The 17,757-nt window shown below is 51.0% G+C and overlaps 1 protein-coding gene across 5 annotated transcripts in view; it reads left to right on the top strand.

The window, feature by feature from the left end:
• Positions 1 to 1,141: 1,141 nt before the first annotated feature.
• SULF2 (sulfatase 2) overlaps positions 1,142 to 17,757 on the top strand; it is a gene marked incomplete at both ends in the record, with an annotated part of 59,572 nt that continues 42,956 nt past the window's right edge. For all 5 annotated transcript variants that reach the window (XM_084247311.1, XM_084247314.1, XM_084247312.1 and 2 more), the window contains 2 exons: positions 1,142 to 1,316; positions 17,275 to 17,514. In XM_084247311.1, the coding sequence (XP_084103437.1) occupies positions 1,142 to 1,316; positions 17,275 to 17,514 (415 nt within the window). The remainder of the gene's footprint in view (positions 1,317 to 17,274; positions 17,515 to 17,757) is intronic.

A 17,757-nucleotide genomic window follows, 5' to 3' on the forward strand; every position in this document is an offset into this window, starting at 1 on the left:
TTCCCCGTGACACAGGGGCAGGCTTACTCCTTCAAGGTCACGGGGAAGGTGACTCAGCCCGTCTCCAGCAAACTTGGTTTCCTCCCAACAGATCTGCTCGCGCCCTTTCTCTTGCTCATTTTAAATAGATGAGACCCAAAGTCTATATCTGGACAGGACTTGAAGGCTCATTTCCCCAGGAAGTAGAAAAATGACCGCAGAGAGCAAAGAGCAGCGTGAGAGGGAGCGCTGCCCGAGCCAGGGGCCCATCCCGCTGCCCTCGGCCGCCACAGCTGTGACCGTCCGACCCCGGGGCGGGGCGACCTAGGTCGAGCGGAATCTAGCCCTCAACTTGGAAGCCCTCAATTTTCTCTTCTGTCATTTTGTTTAACTCCGCAACTGAAAACCAACATGAACAACGTGCCCAGCTATGGGATCCCTGGCCTGGAGGCCTTCAGGGCATCCCCGCTGGACAGAGGAGCCATCTGTGCCACATGTCCCCGTTCTCTTCACGAGGACACCGAGCGTCCTCCCTGGCTTACTGCTGAGGAAGAGGGGCTGGGGGGTGGGGGGCAGCCGGGCGGAGACCCAGGATGAGTAGCTCACCCAAGGCAGACACCACCGTCCTCCAGGTTCAGACCTACCCTGCACCCCACTTGACCTGAGAGCTTGACTGCATCCCGCCCACCCCTGCATCCCCCACTGCAGACAGGAGAGACCAGGAGAAGCCCCCACGCCGGCCTCCTGTCCTCTCTGTTGTCGGTGAACTGGGCCGACAGTTCCGAGCCTGGCTGGTCACTTGGTTCGGTCTCGTGCTGCCACCAACACAGCCGGGTGGCCCCGGGGAGACGGCCGTCTGCAGAGCTGGCCTCCAGAGCCTTTCCTCCCAGCCTGCCAGCTGAGCAGTTGCAAATACTTTTCTTGTAACTGTAGCCGAGTTTGGTCCCCCCGCTGCCATCACAGCCCTCTTCAGAGAGGCCCAAAGCCGCTAGGCGGTCATCACGCGTGTCCAAGCATTTGGGCAGCCTGTTCATAAAGTTGACCGGATTCTTTCCTCCTCTAGATCTGTGAGTAGAGCGGGAAGAGGGCAGAGAAACCAGATCCGAAAGGCCGCTTCAGATTCCTGCGTCCTGAGGGAAGCCCCGATCGGCTCAGACAGAACATGGCGCCCCCGGGCCTCCTGCTGTGCCTGCTGTCCCCGCTGCTTCTCTCCCTGCTGCACGGAGGCTCGGCCTTCCTATCCCACCACCGCCTGAAAGGCAGGTTCCAGCGGGACCGCAGGAACATCCGCCCCAACATCATCCTGGTGCTGACAGACGACCAAGACGTGGAGCTCGGTAAGCACCTGGGCGGGGAGAGTGGGGGTTTGGAGGTACAGCCTCAGCACCAGAGCCACTCAGCTCCCAGTGCACAGGGCCAGGCAGACCTGGAAAGGCCACTTCCGGTGACAGGGGTCCCCAACCTTCTCCCAATGCAGTGCTGTCCCTGGGTTTCTCCATCGTCTCAAGGAGAAGAGGCATTCAAACCAACTTATTCTTTTCATCCAGTTCCTCTTGAGCACCTACTGTGTGTCTGGCAATATTTTAGGGCCTGGGCCTTCTGTAATGAGTGAGACAGGCACCTTCCCCGCTTTCACGGAGCCTAAGGGAGTCAGATATGCAGCACATTTGCAAGTTCTGTAAGATCAATGCCAGAAAGGCCGCGGCTCTGGGGGAATGGCAGGGAACTCTGCTGGGTGGGAGTGCAGGCTACCGACGGCATTAATGATTTAATGGGGTGGACTCCTGCCCTCCAATCTTAACAGTTGCTGCTGGGCTCAGCCTTCCTTGGTGGCATCCAGGGACAAGGCATCGGCCCTCCGGGAAGTGACGTGAGCAGTTCCTAGACATGACGATGACGGAGGGTGAGCTTGGCCACCTCTGGTCCTGAGCATCGACCCTCGCAGTGCTGAGCTCCAGGGAGAGCAGGTGTGGACAGGTTTAGTTCATGGCCACCAATGACCAGGGGCCATAGCCACTATACTCAGGGCCTTCGCCAGCTCATGGCCTTGGCACCTTCCCTGGGTTCTCCTTGACCTTGTGAAGGTCAAGCCACCCCTGCACTACATACTTGACTCCCTATGAAAAGCCTCCTAGACTCCTCCACCTCCTAAGTCCGACCAGGGTCTTCTCCTCCTGAATTGTGGGGTCTTCACTTGCATGAGGCTTTTCTAACCATATTTTCACTCACAATAGGAGAGCCCACAATGCAGCCCCCCAAAATGAGGCCTCCTGAGTCCATCTCAGCAGCTTCCCCGAGTCCAACCCCACTTACATTTCCAGCTCCCCTGAAGGAGGGTCACTCTGAGTGTTGTTCCTTTTCCTCCTTGTCTTGTGTCTTCTCCAACTTCCATGCACTCATCTGCATAGGTTTTTTTCCTCCACATTAGACCAGTGCCCCCCCCCCGAAATATAACGTGAGCCACTAATGCAAGTACTTAAAATAAGTAATTTCAAGTTTTCTAGTAGCTGCATTTTTTTAAGTAAAAATAAACTGGTGAAATTAATTTTAAAAACACTTGAACTCATCACACCCAAATTATTTCCATCTCAACATGTAATCAATATAAAAATCATTAATGCAGGGCCTCCCCTGGTGGCACAGCGGTTGAGCGCTGGGCTGCGAGGCTGCCTGCAGCCTCTGCAGCACTGGTTCGGTCCCCGGCCACTGGCAAGGGTCCCACAAAAAAAAAAAAAATCATTAATGAAGTCTTTCTTTTCATTTCGCTTACTGTTTTTAGCGTCTGGTGTGTATTTTATACTCAGAACACACCTTAACTAAGACGAGCCACTGGAAAGTGTCTCGGTTGCCATGTGAGGCTTGTGGCTTCCTTATTAGACAACACAGCTTTATAGCTTTAGATGTTGATTTCTGTGCTCATCTTAGTACACCGTGCACTCTGAGGATCTGGGGTTAAGCCTTCAGGTGAGGGAAAGAGTATATGCAAAGGCCCCGAGGCAGAATCAGAACCCAGAGAAAGGCCAGAACCCAGGGAAAGGACATAGGATAGAGGACTGCAAGGACAGGATGGAGCCAGATCTTGGAACCTCTCGTAGGTTATGGGAAAGTTGATCAGATGAGTGGTGGGCTTTTAGCCACTTAAAAGGACAACTGGATATTATTTGGGGCAACGCATTTAAAGGTTTCTTGGGTAATGCACCTTGGCAACCAAATGTAAGACAGTGGTGAAGATGTACCTGTACATCGGTGCCCTTTTTGGATCCTGTCATAAAAATATGAATCAGTCTTTTAACTGCCAAGAAAAATTGATTTCTCTAAGTCCATGTCATTCCTAGTAATGATTCGTATTACTGATCACAAGTATAGATTTTTTCTCAGAGAGCTTATCAGCACAAAAAGAATTTGCAGCCAGGAAGCAATCAGAGCTCAGAGCTTTTATTGACAGTTTGACACATGTGATACCTATCTCCCGGGCAGCATTTAGCAGGAGCTGCGGTTGATAAACATGGAGAGTCTGCAGACTGGCCAGAGGGCCATGGGTTTTGTTTCTGGCAGAATTTTGCAGATGAGCGCATCACAGGCAGCCGCTGGACCTCAGAACCCCTCCGTCTTGCCTTGCGTGGTCCTCAAGCCATTTGGATCATAGTTATGCCTGGGAATTCTGAACCCCCTGGACAGGCATCCATGTGTTCAACAGATATTTATTAAGCATTGACTCTGTGCTGGGAACTGGAGACCCGAGAAAGGATGGGTCCAGGTAGAAAGCACAGGACAGCAGAGACGCCCAGCTGGAGTGGTATCTCGGGACAGAAAGAATATGAGGGAGTGGAGAGCAATGAGGCCAGAAGTGCCTGGGGCCAGTTCTGCACACCCGTGGAAGGTTCCAACAGGATCTCTCTGACTGATGTGTTGAAATTAGGTTGCAGGAGGTCAGAGCAGACTCAGGGCCCATCAGAAGGCCAGGGCTGTAATTGGGCAGGTGGTGATGGACCTTGGTCCAGCCAGAAGCAAGAGAATGGGGGAGACATTAGTGGTTGGATGTGGGGGTTAAGGAGAAGATCCTCAAGGGCAATTTCTAGATTTGGGGCCGGAATCCAGTTGAGTGAGTGAATACACGCTCTTAGGAACCTCACATTTTATTGCAGCCACGTTATCCAACTAAGCCTCGTGTCAGAATCTGCTTGTAAGTTTGTACCTGTGGCTCTTGAATAAAACCAACAGACTGTGCAAATATAAGGTGCTCTGAGCATGGTGAGGACTCTGGAGAAAGGAGAGGAGAAAAAACTCTAGCTCATTTTATTTATTTATTTTTTAAAGGTTTCTTAAACATTCCATTGCCTTTTTTTTTTTTTTAAGATTTATTTATTTATTTATACAAGCACTGGGTACAGTCAGAAGCACAGGGAGTGGTGAAAGAATTCACCAGAGCCAGAGCGGGGAGCAGAGCAGGCAGAAGGACCGAAGTACACTGCTGAGGGGAGCAGCGGGCGGCAGGAGAGGTCTGCACACCATGTGGGACCCTCCTCCGGTGGCCGGGAGCAGCCTGGAATCGAACCAGCGCTGCAGAGGCTGCGGGCAGCTTCGCAACCCAGCGCTCAACCGCTGCGCCACCGGGGAGGCCCAATCTAGCTCATTTTAAATGCATAGATTTTATGGATGGAGAGATGGAGGCCCACAGAAGTGAAGTGGCTTGTCCAAGGTCACACAGCTAGAACACGGCTAAACAAAATTTGAACCCCGTGCTCTCCACCCCGGCTCTTAACCACTCCCCTGGGATGGCTCTCAAGTTCTTTCTAGAGTCTTAGTGTGTATATTAGTTAGTTTCCACTGCTGTTGCCGGGAATGGCTTTATACACGCCTCTTTGCCTGCATGAGTGAGTGTTTCTGAAAGAGAAATTCCAGGAAGTGCTGTGGTGGGCTTGGAGCCCTTGTGTTCCGTGGCATCTGTCAGCAACCAGCCCGGAGCTCTCAGTTGCCCAGATCGGTGCCTGCAGTCACCCTTCTACTACCAAGCCAGCCCCTCCAACTGCAGAACCAGCCTTTAAAGAAGGCTATGCTTCTTTCCGGAGGTGAGGGCTGGGAAGGGGGGGCGGGCAGGGAGGTGATAGGCTTTTTATAAACCTCTAGACAGACCCAGATCAATAATGCATGTTCCCAAAAAGGCCAGCACATTATCTCACAGTCTGCTACAACTGGCACACAGAGGGTGGTCCTAAAAAATTTATCATCTGCTATTTTCTGCTCATCCATGCGGCAGTTCTGATGGTTCTCGGGGCTGGAGACTTCTCAACTAAGATCATTCCAGGCTTTCTTCCAGTCTCGGGGTGGAGAACAGCCGTCCATCCTAATTAGGGTCTGGTTGAGAGAATCAGTGCGGGACGCAGCCCAGAATCTGGGCTTGTCCTGGTTCCTCATTGCAAGGGGGATGGGGGGCTGTCTGTTCATCTCGCCTTTCCCTGTGTGCATTTGACACACCTCCCTGACACACCTGCAAGTGTCGAGTGCCCAGGGGTACTGGTTCCAGGGCACGCTGGTCAGTCAATGTCCTCAATACATTTTCAGAGTAATTGGAAAATCCCTGTGTCCTGATGACCGTGGGAGCAACAGGGGTTGAGGTCTTCTCTGCCAGGGGGGCAGGAGAGGGAGGAGCCACATCTTGTTTGGTCAGACAGGCCCTGGAGCCAGTGCCTGCTGCCAATTTACTCGTTTAATTCCATCCAGACAAACGTGGGGTAAGCCCCAAGGGCTCGGACAGGCTCCGAGACCCCGAGATGGGTTAGCCACGGTCCTTGCTGCAGCAAGGGAATTTTTGCAGCATACCAGGCCCATCTGCCTATCACTTGAGATTTTCTTTCACTGAACTTACTTTTTGAAGCTTGAACATTGTTTTAAAAGGAGGCTTTAAGTTATGACTCTAAAATGACAAAGCACTATGGGTGTCTTCGATCAAAGGTCACTGTAAAATCAAGTACACTGTGAACAGCATCAATTACTCTGAAGCTTTTCAATTTCATCAAGATGCTGTCTCCCACAAGACCAAGGCCGGGGTGTCTTTGTATACAGGGACAGGGGCAGTTTTGAGAGGGCAGTGAAGGTGCCCCAGCCCTCTAGAGACATCCTCTTAGCAGGAGGGGAGAAAAGGAAAGTGTGAGTCACAGTTTTTAAAGTTGGGGCCACACTTGGATGGGAACTATAAGGCGGTGACTCTTGTGTCTGGGGGTTCAGAAGAGAGACCCCAAATCCCAGAATTTCAGGCATTGCTCTTTATGACTCATTTTCCTGAGTGCCCACCCCAAGTACAGACATCAGTGGGGGTCATTGAGCAGAGGAGAAGCATCATGTGACCTAAGATTTAATATGATCCTTCTGGCACTTGTGTGGAGAACAGAGTGAAGGGCTGTATTAAGAGCAGGGCATCCAGTTGAGGAGTCTGCTGCAATGGACCAGGCAGGAGCCATGCCCAGTGAGGAGTCTACTGCAAAAGTCCCAGCACAAGATATCCCAGTGAGGGTCTACTGCAGTGGTCCAAGCATGAATGGATGGTGACCTAGACCAGAGTGGGGGAAAGGGTGGAACTAATAAGATGTGCTTACAGATCTGGTTTAGAATGAGAGACAGGAGTCAAGGATAGCAAGGTTTGGCATGAGCAACTCAAGGAGAGATTTTCTGTTTACAGAGATGGGGAGGCCTGTGGTCAGGAGCTCGGTTCTAGACCTGTAAGTTACAGACGCCTATGGAGCTGTCCAAGGACACCCGCTTTCAGAGTCCAGTTCAGGGGACAGGCCCAAGCCCAGATGTGCTGGCAGAGGGGGAGGGAGGAGCTGTATACAGACTGTGTGCCTGTTGGGCTTGCTGGATCCAAGACCCCCCCCCCAGGTTCCTAGAGGGGTCTGTGGTCCTGAAAGCTGCAGCCTGTGGGCTGGAGGGCTGCTTCATGGCAGATGCAGGCTTTTGAGAAAAAGGCCTGGGAGTGTTTCTGGCCAGGCTCTTGTTTTCCACTTTCCATCTGTGAGCGCAAGGAAACCACACCCTGCGCTGAGGACTGATATCCAGAAATCAGTTCAGAATTGCAGGCCTGGGCACTCTGGAGGCGCCAGATGGCTGGGAGCCCAGAACACGGTGCCCAGATCCCGGACACCAGATCAGTGGTAACTTCCAACCCAGCTTCTTTGAGATACCAACTCCTGACATTCCTAGCACCGCTCACTAGAGTTAGAAAAACATGTGGATGCAGGTTATCTCAGGAAGAAGAGAGGTTCGTTGGGACCCACCCTGGTGTTCAACTTGCCAAGCACATTCCTGCAAGATTTTTCTTTTCAATTCAGCAACACTTGGGAGATTTCTTAAATTCTGAAAGCTAAGTATATTGGGATTAGGTTTGGCTGCATGTGAAAGAAAACATAAAATAACAGTGGCTGAAACAAGATAGAATTCTGCTGCTCACGCACATAAAAATGTCTGGAAGTTGGCAACCCAGAGTGAGTGTGGTGGCTTCAAGGTTATCAGGGACACACGTTCCTTCTCTGCCTTTCTGTTTGACCATACCTATTATATACCTATTATATGTCTTTCTTCTTCAAGATCACCTCATGGTTCAGATTGGCTGCAGAAGCTCCAGCTATCAGAGCCACATTCCAGGCAGCAATGAAAGACTAAACAGAAGGGCAAAATGTTTGGACCTTCAAGTCAAGTCCTCTCCCTTTAAAGACCTCGCCCCAGATGTCACATACAGTATGGACAGAACTTAGTTACTGAGCCACATATCTCAGAAAGAAATGTGGGTTTAACTGTTTTTTGCTAATGGGTTAAATCACTCGCTCAAGGCTGGTTATTAGGAAATGGCAAAGTTGGGATTCTATCTCGGGCCTTCTGCCTCCAGAGCCCTTCCCAGCATGTGCCTATGTGACTTAGAATGTCCTAGAATTTCATAGTCAAAAGAAACCTCTTAAAATTGTCCAGGTGCTCAACTTTCACAGAGAGGAAAACAGGTGATTTCAGAGAGCAGGTGATTTATTAAGACAGCACTCGCTGATTCCTGGGTCTTGAAATTCAGTTCTTTGATGCTTAAAGTCTACAGGTGAGGGAGGGCCTGGTGGTCAGTCCAGAACAGAAGCTCTAGCAGCAAGCGCATGTGTGTGTGCAGCACATTTAGCAGTTGCACCATTCCATGTGTGGCTCTAAACACATGAGGGAGTCACTCAGGAAGGCTGGGACCTGGAGAAAGTGTGGGTCATGCCCCCTTCATCCTCAGCCTGCCCCCCAGGTAGCCCCCAAAAGAGGAGAAACCACATCAGAGGGCCCCTAGCAGTTGCCCCTAAGGGGAGAGCATAGCAGGTAATGTGGGGGCTGAAGCTGAGGGGGTTTCCTGCATCTCTAGGTCATCAAAGTAAAATCCATTTATCTCTCTGCTTGTCCCCCAAACCCAGGGCCTGGTTTTTGTGGGGTGACAGACAGGCCTGTAGACCATCCAGGGCCCAGGCTGAAAAGCACACCCGCCCCCATTTCCTAGCAACCTGTGGCCCTTCTTCATTCCATCTTTAACAGAAATGTGATACAAGCTATTTTACCACCTGCTTTTTTTTTAAATAGCAAAATAGTGACCATATATGAGTATATTGGTTTTAGGTGTACCACATAATGATCGAATATTTGTATATATTGTGGATGATCACCACAGTCATTCTAGTTACCATCATCACCACACAAATTTAGCTTTCAGGGTTTACCCTCTTGACCCACATCACCCTCTCCCCTCTGGCAACTACCATTCTGTTCTCTGGAGCTATGGGTTGTGTTTTGTCAGATTCCACTTACAATTGAAATCATGCAGTGTCTTTTCTCCATCATATTTTATAAAACATTCCCTCAAGATCCATCCATGTTGTCACAAACAGCAAAATTTCACCTTTTTTGTAGCTGAGTAGTATTCCGTTGTGTATCTATACAGTGATGTGTCCCTTAGCAGGGATATGTTTTGAGAAGTGCATTGTTTGGTGATTTCATTGTTGTGCAACTGTCGCAGGGTGTCAGTACAGGGAAGACCCTCAAAGTGATGTGACACTATGCCATGTTTCATCATCCACCCTTCCATGGCTGGACACTTTGGTTGTTTCCATATCTTGGTGATTGAATCCACTTCCTTCCTAACGCTTTGTTCTTAAAAATGACAACATGTGTCCAAGATAAATGACAAGGATCATGAGGAGGGGGGCAGAATTCGGGGGCCATAGCTCCCATCTAGAGGAATGACTGTGCTAGCACCAGCTGACCATGCCATGTGGGAATATACACCCAGTACAGACTGGTTTCCTGATTTTTCTCAGGAGAAGCCAGAGATTAAGATTTTAATAAAAAGTCCAATGTTGATTCTTCCATTAGGCCCAGTGGATACAGTACAGGAGTCTCGGGGCCTGTGAAAATGTCTTAAATCCTTTTAAAGTCAGAAGACAAGCTAAACTTTAAGGTTGAAGAAAATGTTTAAATATCTATGAATATATTCATTGTATGGCAATAGTCGTGAAAGATCACTTTTAATATTTCTTTACAAAGGAGGGGGCCCTGAAAGCAAAATTGCCTAAAGCGCCCAAAACTCAGAATGTAGTCCCAGAAAAATCTCCTACTTTGAAGAATGTGGGCCAATAATTGCATTCTTGATGCACTGGGAAAACACAACTCACTTGTGTGGGCAGGTCGACCCGGGGGCTGTCTGAGGGTGACCTTGCATCAAAGTCACTGTGGGCTCTGCAGATAGCAGAGAGTCCTTGCCCAAAGGCCTGCACTGAAACATTCCAGGCTTTATTATCTCCTCCCCAGATAAAAGGCAGAGGTGGGAAAGCAACATACAGAACCTTCGCGGAGTATCTGGGTTTTGGTTTGCGCTCTCCTCTCCCCACACCCCAAAGTATGTCACATGACACACATGGAACAATCTTATTTTAAAAGAGTCAAATAATCCAAAGCAAAGGTAGCCCTTTACTCCCCTTCCAGCGCTCAAACTGCTCACCCCAGGAGAATCCCCACGTACAGTGTTTTCCCCTCTGTGAACATGTCTCTTTGTTTACTCACACACGGTGCCAAGGGGAGCATGAAGAACAAGAGGATGGAGCCAGCTCAGCCCAGCCCAGAGAAAGCCTTGCTGAGGAGGCGGTATTTACAGTGAGGGAGCAAAGTCTAGGCGGAGTGCACAGCAGCACATGCAAAGGTCCTGAGGCAGGCGTGCACTTGGTGTGTTCAGGGAGCAGTGAGGAGGTCAAGGTGGCCACAGCAGAGGGAGAGCAGGGGACAGAGTTATAGGTTGTGGATGGTAGAATGAGCAGCAGATCCCATAGGCCCTTGTGGGCCAACGGGAGGACTTTTATTCTGAACAAGATGGTTAGTCTGTGTGAAGGTCTAAACCAAAGAATGTGATGGTGCGACTTAATGTTTTAAAAGAAACTCTTGGGGGCCTCCCCTGGTGGCGCAGGCGGTTGAGCGCTGCACTGTAAAGCTGTCCGCAGCCTCTGCAGCGCCGGTTCGATCCCAGCCAGGCAGCGAGGGGCCCACATGGCGCAGCAGACCTCTCCTGTCTCGCCCGCTGCTCCCCTCAGCAGTGAATTTCGTCAGTCTGCCTGTTCTGTTCCCCCCTCTGTCTCTGGTGAATCCTCTCACCCTCCCGCGCATCTGGCCTTGTATAAAATACAAGGTTCTTGTATAAAATAAATAAATAAATCTTTCTGAAAAATAAGTAAATAAAAGAACCTCTCAAACCAGCAAGCAGAGACATAGTGTGGAAACCAGCAGGTAGCTCAGGAGTCTGCTGCAGTCGTCCAGGCGGGAGGGAGGGCTCTGAGATAGGTTTCAGTCAAGACCTTGGGTTTACAGCTTTATTTTTCCCTCACATCCCACAATTTTTCCCAGAGAGGGTCCAGTGACACAGATTCAAATAATTTAGCTGTAATTTTAAGAAAACAAACATCAGAAGACTTTATTCCCGGTTAGCCATCAAAACCAGTGCCTTATGCTTCCCAAGCTGGGGGTCACAGGAGTTCATCTTGGGGCTCACAGCTTGCATCTGCTCCAGCTGACAATAGCCCCAAGGTCAGAAAACAGACAAGACCCACCTAAGCCCCAGGAATGGCAAAATTTGGGTCAGGTTTTGAATCTGTAAGTCCCTAGCACCACCTGCTGAGTCCCCACGGGTCACCACCGCCTTGACCCAGACCTTTAGAGCACATTAATCAGCATTTCCCAAAGTGCTTTTCCCCCGACACCGGTAATGCACAAGGTCATGTCCTGTGACGGGCCCACGCGCGTGGATTTTACTACTAATGAACTTATTTTGAGGTGCAGCCAAAAAGATAGCATTTGCATGTCACATCCAGAATTTCATGTCGGTACTTGGATTAAGTTTCATTTTTAAAATCACTTTAAAGGAAAATAGCAAGTAAAACAATAGCACAGGTAGGCACCGAGAGTCACCAGGCAGGTGGGCAGGTGAAGGGGGGCGGGGGGAGCCGCGAACTCGTGGCAGGCAGGTGGAATTCACAGAGAAAGGTGTCAGGGTGATGTCACCCCGGCCCCACGATGTAGGACGGTTTGGTCACGGAGAGAAAGCAGGTCTGTTTTTGTCTGTGTGTCCCCAGGCTTATGTTGGACAAAACAAGTTTGGGTTGGCCGGCCACACACCAGCTCGGGCTCCGTTTAAAATTTGGAAAACTGGCCTTTTTATTTCTGCGCAGCCACAGCTTCCAGGTTCTTCCCTCCCCTCGAGCTGTCCATCTGCAGCAGGGCACGGACGGGTGGGGAAATTAGATCATATGTTTTCGTATTCCAGATGTGGATTTATGGAGCCGCGTCACGATGGCAGTTTTAATAAAGCAGGTCACTGCCCCCGAGGGGAGGCCTGCCGTGCAGGGCGCCGCACACAGCTGCCTCTGCCATTTTGGGGCCTGGTTCAGCTCACTCTCCTAGCGGGCTGACGCCGCTGCCTTCTGCCAGCTTACGTGGGCAGGGGGAGGGCACCGGGCAGACGAGCCCAGGAGTTGCTGGTCAGGAGCCACTGGTCACTCCTTTCCTCTGAAGTGAGTAGAATGAGAGGGAAGCACCTGGAGACCCCCGTGTTGACCCCACTAAAAAGCAAGCTGTCTCCACAGACAGCTTGCTTTTTGCCAACCCAGCATTCGGCGCTGCTGACTGCAGGTGAATGATTCACCAGGTGGTCGCTGGTTGGGTGGAGGCCAGCTTTTCCTTTCCTAGGCCTCTAGAGACCCAGGCCAGCCGAGTTCTCATTACCAGCTACTTTGTCCTTCTAGTTTCTGAAGAGCGAACAAAGGGTTGAATCTGCTTGCAATGCCCTGGAATCATTTATTCCAGGAATATTTATTGAGCACCTGCTATGTGCAAGGCACCGTTCCAGGCCGTGGGACAGTGAGGCACAGTGAGGCACAGCCAAGGGCCCCACCCTCCTGGGGCTGGCATCTAGGCCCGCAGGGGGACAGCGGTGAGATAAGCAAGTAAATATGTAAAAGCAGATGGGGCATTAGATAAGATGCAGAGTTGAATATGTAAAACAAAAAAAGGGGTATGAGATATCTGGGGTGGGGTCATAGCATCTGGAAGGGTGATGGTTCCAAGCTTGGGCAGAGCTGGGGAACAGCATCCCAAGTAGGAGGAACAGCATGGGCAAAGGCTCAGAGAATGGATGAGCCTGGCAAATCTGAGAACAGACAAAGACCCCTTGGCTGCAAAGACTGGTCTTGGAGGGGGGTGTGGATAACCACAGGGACTTTGGCTCCTCCAAGTGGGAGCTTTGGAGGGTGCCAGGGAGCTCAATTTGGGGTGTATGGCCTTTGGGGTATCTGAGAAATAGCAAGTCACATCCTGGGGGGGGGGGAACAGTCAGGTTGTACCAAGCGCCAGCCCTCACCTTCCCAGACCTCCCTGTATCTGTGGCCACCTGCCCCACTGATGGCTTGTTTAAAAACCAACTGCAATTGTTTATTTTTTTAAAGAACAAGATTCCACTCCCCTGAATGAAAGAAGTGAGGATCAGCCGCCCTAAGTAGAAGGAATAAACCGTGCAATCAAATATAAGCTAGCACCGCTGCAGCCTCGCCCTCCCAAGAGATGCCGCTTCTCTCCCAGTTGACAAAGGGAGTTGGGTGTGAGGACTCGGCAGCACCAACCCAGGATGCTCTCCCGAGTGTAGCCAGAGGAGCAACCAGGGGCCACTGCCCACCACCAGTGTTCCTGCCTTTGGTCAGCACAACTAGGGAGCCCACACACTGGCCAGGACGGTTCTGAGCCTCCCTGAAGCCAGTCGGCCACCTGCATAGAGCCCTCTACGCCCTCCCCAGGTGTGTTGCCGCCCCTTCCCACCTGGCGGGAACTGTGTCCCAGACATGAAGTCCAGCTCCCACCTCTTCGTCAGACACCCCTGGGCTGGAGTCCTCACACCCCACTTCCCCGGCTGTTCAGCCCTAACCATCATGTAACTCCCTGTGCTCACGTCCCTTCCTGCTAAACGAGCCATCGGGAGGGTGAAGTAGAAGGCGTGCCGCAGGCCCCGTGCACAGCAGTGGCAGTCACTTTTGTTAATAATCATCGCGATTACTACTGACACCTGGCACTGCCCGTGACCCCAGGGAAAGGTTGGCGCTGTCTCAACTGCTAAGTTGTATGAGGAGTGAAAGGAGATGAAAGCCAAGGCCCTCAGGGAGCAGGCAGGCCTGTGGCTGGGCAGCGCTGGTGTAAGACTATAGGGAGTGCTGCGGAGTGTGGTAAACTGGAGAGCACATGAGCCGTGTAATGCTATTTTAAGTCAGATTTTTTCAAATCCACTTCACAGAAAATACATGCACATCTGTGGATGTAAACTAATAAGGGCTCCTGAGTTATAGAAAGCCAGAGAGGAAGATAAAATTTTGGTATTTTTTTTTTTATGTTTGTCAAGCGCCCACTATGTGTCGAGCATGGTATGAGGCTTGTGAACAGCAGTAAAGTAGGCCTAAATCCCTGGGAATGGGGCAGGCAGCACCCCAGTGGGTGAACTGGAAGTGACTTTAGTCTCAAGGCAGTTCTGGGGACAAGTATGGCAGGGAAGGGGGGCGATGAGGATGCTGACGGGAGGGACCAGGGCAGGCCTCTCTGAGATAATGGACATTTAATCAGTAACCGGAAGGAGGCTAGGGAGGCAGACTCCCAGGCCAAGCGCCTGCCTGAGGCAGAGGCCATGAGGTGGGAGGTCAGGGACTCACCTGGGTATTTTCATTTGTGGTACGGTTTCTAGGTGGAAGGAACTGACCTGGGGCCAGACCAGGCACGTTCTGCAGACTCCAGCCAGTTAGCGCTGGCTGGTTGTGGGGGGCCTTGAAAAGCCCACCTGCTCTGTCTCCAGCAGAGGGAAGCGTCACACCTGGCGGAAACCCTTTGTTGCCCAAAAGTTACAGCTGGGACCTTGGCTGCATATGGCTGTGATGACAGATGTCGGTGCAGTTCCAGGGCCTGACGATTCCTGTCCAGTTCTTTTTTTTTTTCTTTTTTCCTTTTTGTTCTTTTTTTTTTTCTATTATAAATTTTATTTTTATATTCCCCATACAATTGTGACCCCCTTATTTTGACCTCAATCCCTCCCCTCCCCGCCCCCCACCCCCCATAGGGTGTTTCTGGTTCATAGTTTTTTGTTGATTTTGATTTTCACTTTCTTATAGTTATTCATTTTCCTGGTCCCTTATTTAAGTTTTCTAGATTCCTGCTATGAGAGACCATCCAGTATTTTTCTTTTTCTTTCTGGCTTATTTCGCTGAGCATGATCCCTTCCAGCGCCATCCATGTTGCTGCAAATGGCATGTGTTTATCTTTTTTGAATGCTGAGTAATATTCCATGGTGTATATGTACCACATCTTCTTGATCCAGTCATCTATTTTTGGGCATTTGGGCTGTTTCCAAAGCTTAGCTATTGTAAACAGTGCTGCTCTAAACATAGGGGTGCAGGTGCTCTTTGGAATGGATGTTTCTGTGTCCTTTGGGTAAATACCTAGGAGTGGAATTGCTGGATCCTATGGAAGCTCTATGTTTAGTAGGTCCAGAAATCTCCACACAGCTCTCCATAGTGGTTGGGCTGTCCAGTTCTTAACAAAGCCAGCTCTTTCCTCCCGCCACTGCTCGTGACCTAGGCCGAGGGGCTCAGGAAACACACCTGACTCCTGGAAAGTATTCCTTATAAAACTGCCTCAATGCTGGGCTCCAAAGGGCAGGCTTGGTGCCATTTCCTTCATTCAGTGAATTTTTACCAAGTTTCAATTCTATATGGGGGTGGGAGGGGTGAGAAGCAGAACTTAGACTCCCCCAAACGCTTAGTCCAAAAGAAGAGATTGATCATCCACAAGAGAGCCAGTACAGGAGAAAAGTAAAGGAGGTAAATTCAGAAGGAGGTAAATGCTAACAAGAAACAACAAATGCCAGTGTGTTTGGACGTAAACAGGTGGAGCTCAGCCAGATGGGGGAGGTTGGCCAGGCCTTCCTGCGGAGGTGGGGTGGCCTCATAGTCAGACTGGAATGATAGGACAAGCCAGCCAAGCCGTCCTGGGAAGAGAGACCCACAGCCAGTGCAAAGATCCCGGGGCAGGAGTGAGCTTGGCGCATTTGAGGAGCAGTGAGGAGTCAAGCATAGTCAAGTGAGGGAAGGAGAGAGAAAAGACGGTGTCAAAGAAACAGGGGTGGGCAGAGAAGGGCAGTTCTTGAAGAGTCTTTTAGGCCACAATAAGGAGTCTGGGCTTCTGAGCACAGTGGAAGCTGTTGGATGGCTTTAAACAGTAAAGAGATATGATCTATGTTTGCCTCGGGGAAGCTTTAGCTCTTTCCTTCCCTATTTGGCAGAAAGATGGGATACAAGAGCCACATAAATCTTAGCCTTTAGGGACAGAGGGCTGAGGTGGGTCTGACAAGTTGTTTTCAAATCTCTAGGGGTTGGTGGTGATTGCGATCTGCAGCTCCCCGGCCAGAACCCGTGGGCCCTGCATTGATTTCCTATTACTGTGCTAACAAATTGCCACCAACTGGGTGACTTAAAACAACAGAAATATATTCTCTCTGAGTTCCAGAAGCAGAAGTTCAAGATCAAGGTGTAGGCGAGCTGTGCTGCAGGGGAGGCCCTTCCCTGCTCCTGCGGCTCCCCCTCTGTGTCTGGGTCCTCTGTCTCTTATAAGAACACTTGTTAATGGATTTAGGGCCCAGTTCAGAACGATCTCAAGATCCTTAACGACATCTGCAAAGCCCTTTACTACAAATAAGATCTCAGTCGCAGGTGCTGGGGGTTAGAATATGGACATACCTTTCAGGGTTGGTTGGGGTGCCATCATTCAACCCACACACACCCTAAGAACTGCAGAACTGAGGATGGTCAAAGAAGGAGAAGAAAAGGGCTTTCCCCTGACTACCTGCGGAGCGTTGGGTGCCAGCCCTGGTGTCCGGGTGCATCCACGTTGGAATCTTATCGAGCATCTGTCATGTCACTTCCGCGGGGCTGCAGGGCTCAGCACAGTCTCTGCCCTCCTGGTGCTGTCAGTGGTGCAGTGAGCATGAAAGCCCCTGCGCACAGTAGGGCTTCCGCACAGACTGGTGTCCTTCCTAAGCACCTAACTCTGCTCACAGCTTGCTTGAGAAACAAGCGCAGGCATGAGTGTGGGCACCACGAGGCACTTGAGTCCTGATAACATTGTGGCCTGCGTGGTGCCGGCTCAGGGGAGTCTGGGGCAGAAGTGACCCCTGAGGGCTGGCTAGGAGGCTTGGCTGGACTTATGGGTTCTGTGAAGGGGTGGTAGGGATGGGGGATGGAATTAATAGACGTGTGAGGAGTGAGTGCGCAGTTGTGCACCGTGGCTGGCACTGAGCTCCAAGAACGCAGGGGAGTATTTAGAGAGAAGGTGGGCCCAGGGGTTGGCGTGACCAGCTTTCAGTAAGAGCCAGCGATTCTTGGGAACTTTCCAAGCCAAACAAAACATAATCTTCCCTCCGTTTACATAGTCGTTGCTTTCCCAAAAAGTCACCAGTGTATAAAATACCCTGCAAAAAAAAAAAAATTCTGTTTCTATGTAAATCAGAGTTCCTTGCTAGGCTCAGATAACTCATGAACTGGTTTTTACCTGCCCACCCCCACAAAGGCCAGTCCTGTCCCCCTCTGTCCCCAGCATGCCCCACTCCCCAGGCATGAGTGGGTCCCTTTGAGACCCACGCATCCCCTTCCCCCGGGGGTGTTGCGGCCCTGGGGTGCGGGCGGCTGGAAAGCGGGTGGCCCCTCACCTGCTCTGTGCCTGCAGGTTCCATGCAGGTGATGAACAAGACCCGGCGCATCATGGAGCAGGGCGGCGCGCACTTCCTCAACGCCTTCGTGACCACGCCCATGTGCTGCCCCTCGCGCTCCTCCATCCTCACCGGCAAGTACGTCCACAACCACAACACCTACACCAACAACGAGAACTGCTCCTCGCCCTCCTGGCAAGCGCAGCACGAGAGCCGCACCTTCGCCGTGTACCTCAACAGCACGGGCTACCGGACAGGTGAGGCCGGGCGGAGGCGCGGGGGAGCCACCTGCACCCCAATCTCGCCGGGTGTGGTCCCTGCACCGCCTGACAGGATGACTTCAGGTCGTGTGCGGTCCGCTGCAGTTTAAAAGGTGCACGTTTATTTCTATATGCATTCAAAAAATACAGAATGTGTTCACCTATGAGGGTAATAGGGACCTTTGCAAAGGAATTTGAGTTTTTCTAAGAAGTAGGTTCGTGTAAGATATGAAATAGAGT

This window comes from Talpa europaea (assembly GCF_964194135.1).
Source record: "Talpa europaea genome assembly, chromosome: 11".
NCBI classification, from domain to species: Eukaryota; Metazoa; Chordata; class Mammalia; order Eulipotyphla; family Talpidae; genus Talpa; species Talpa europaea.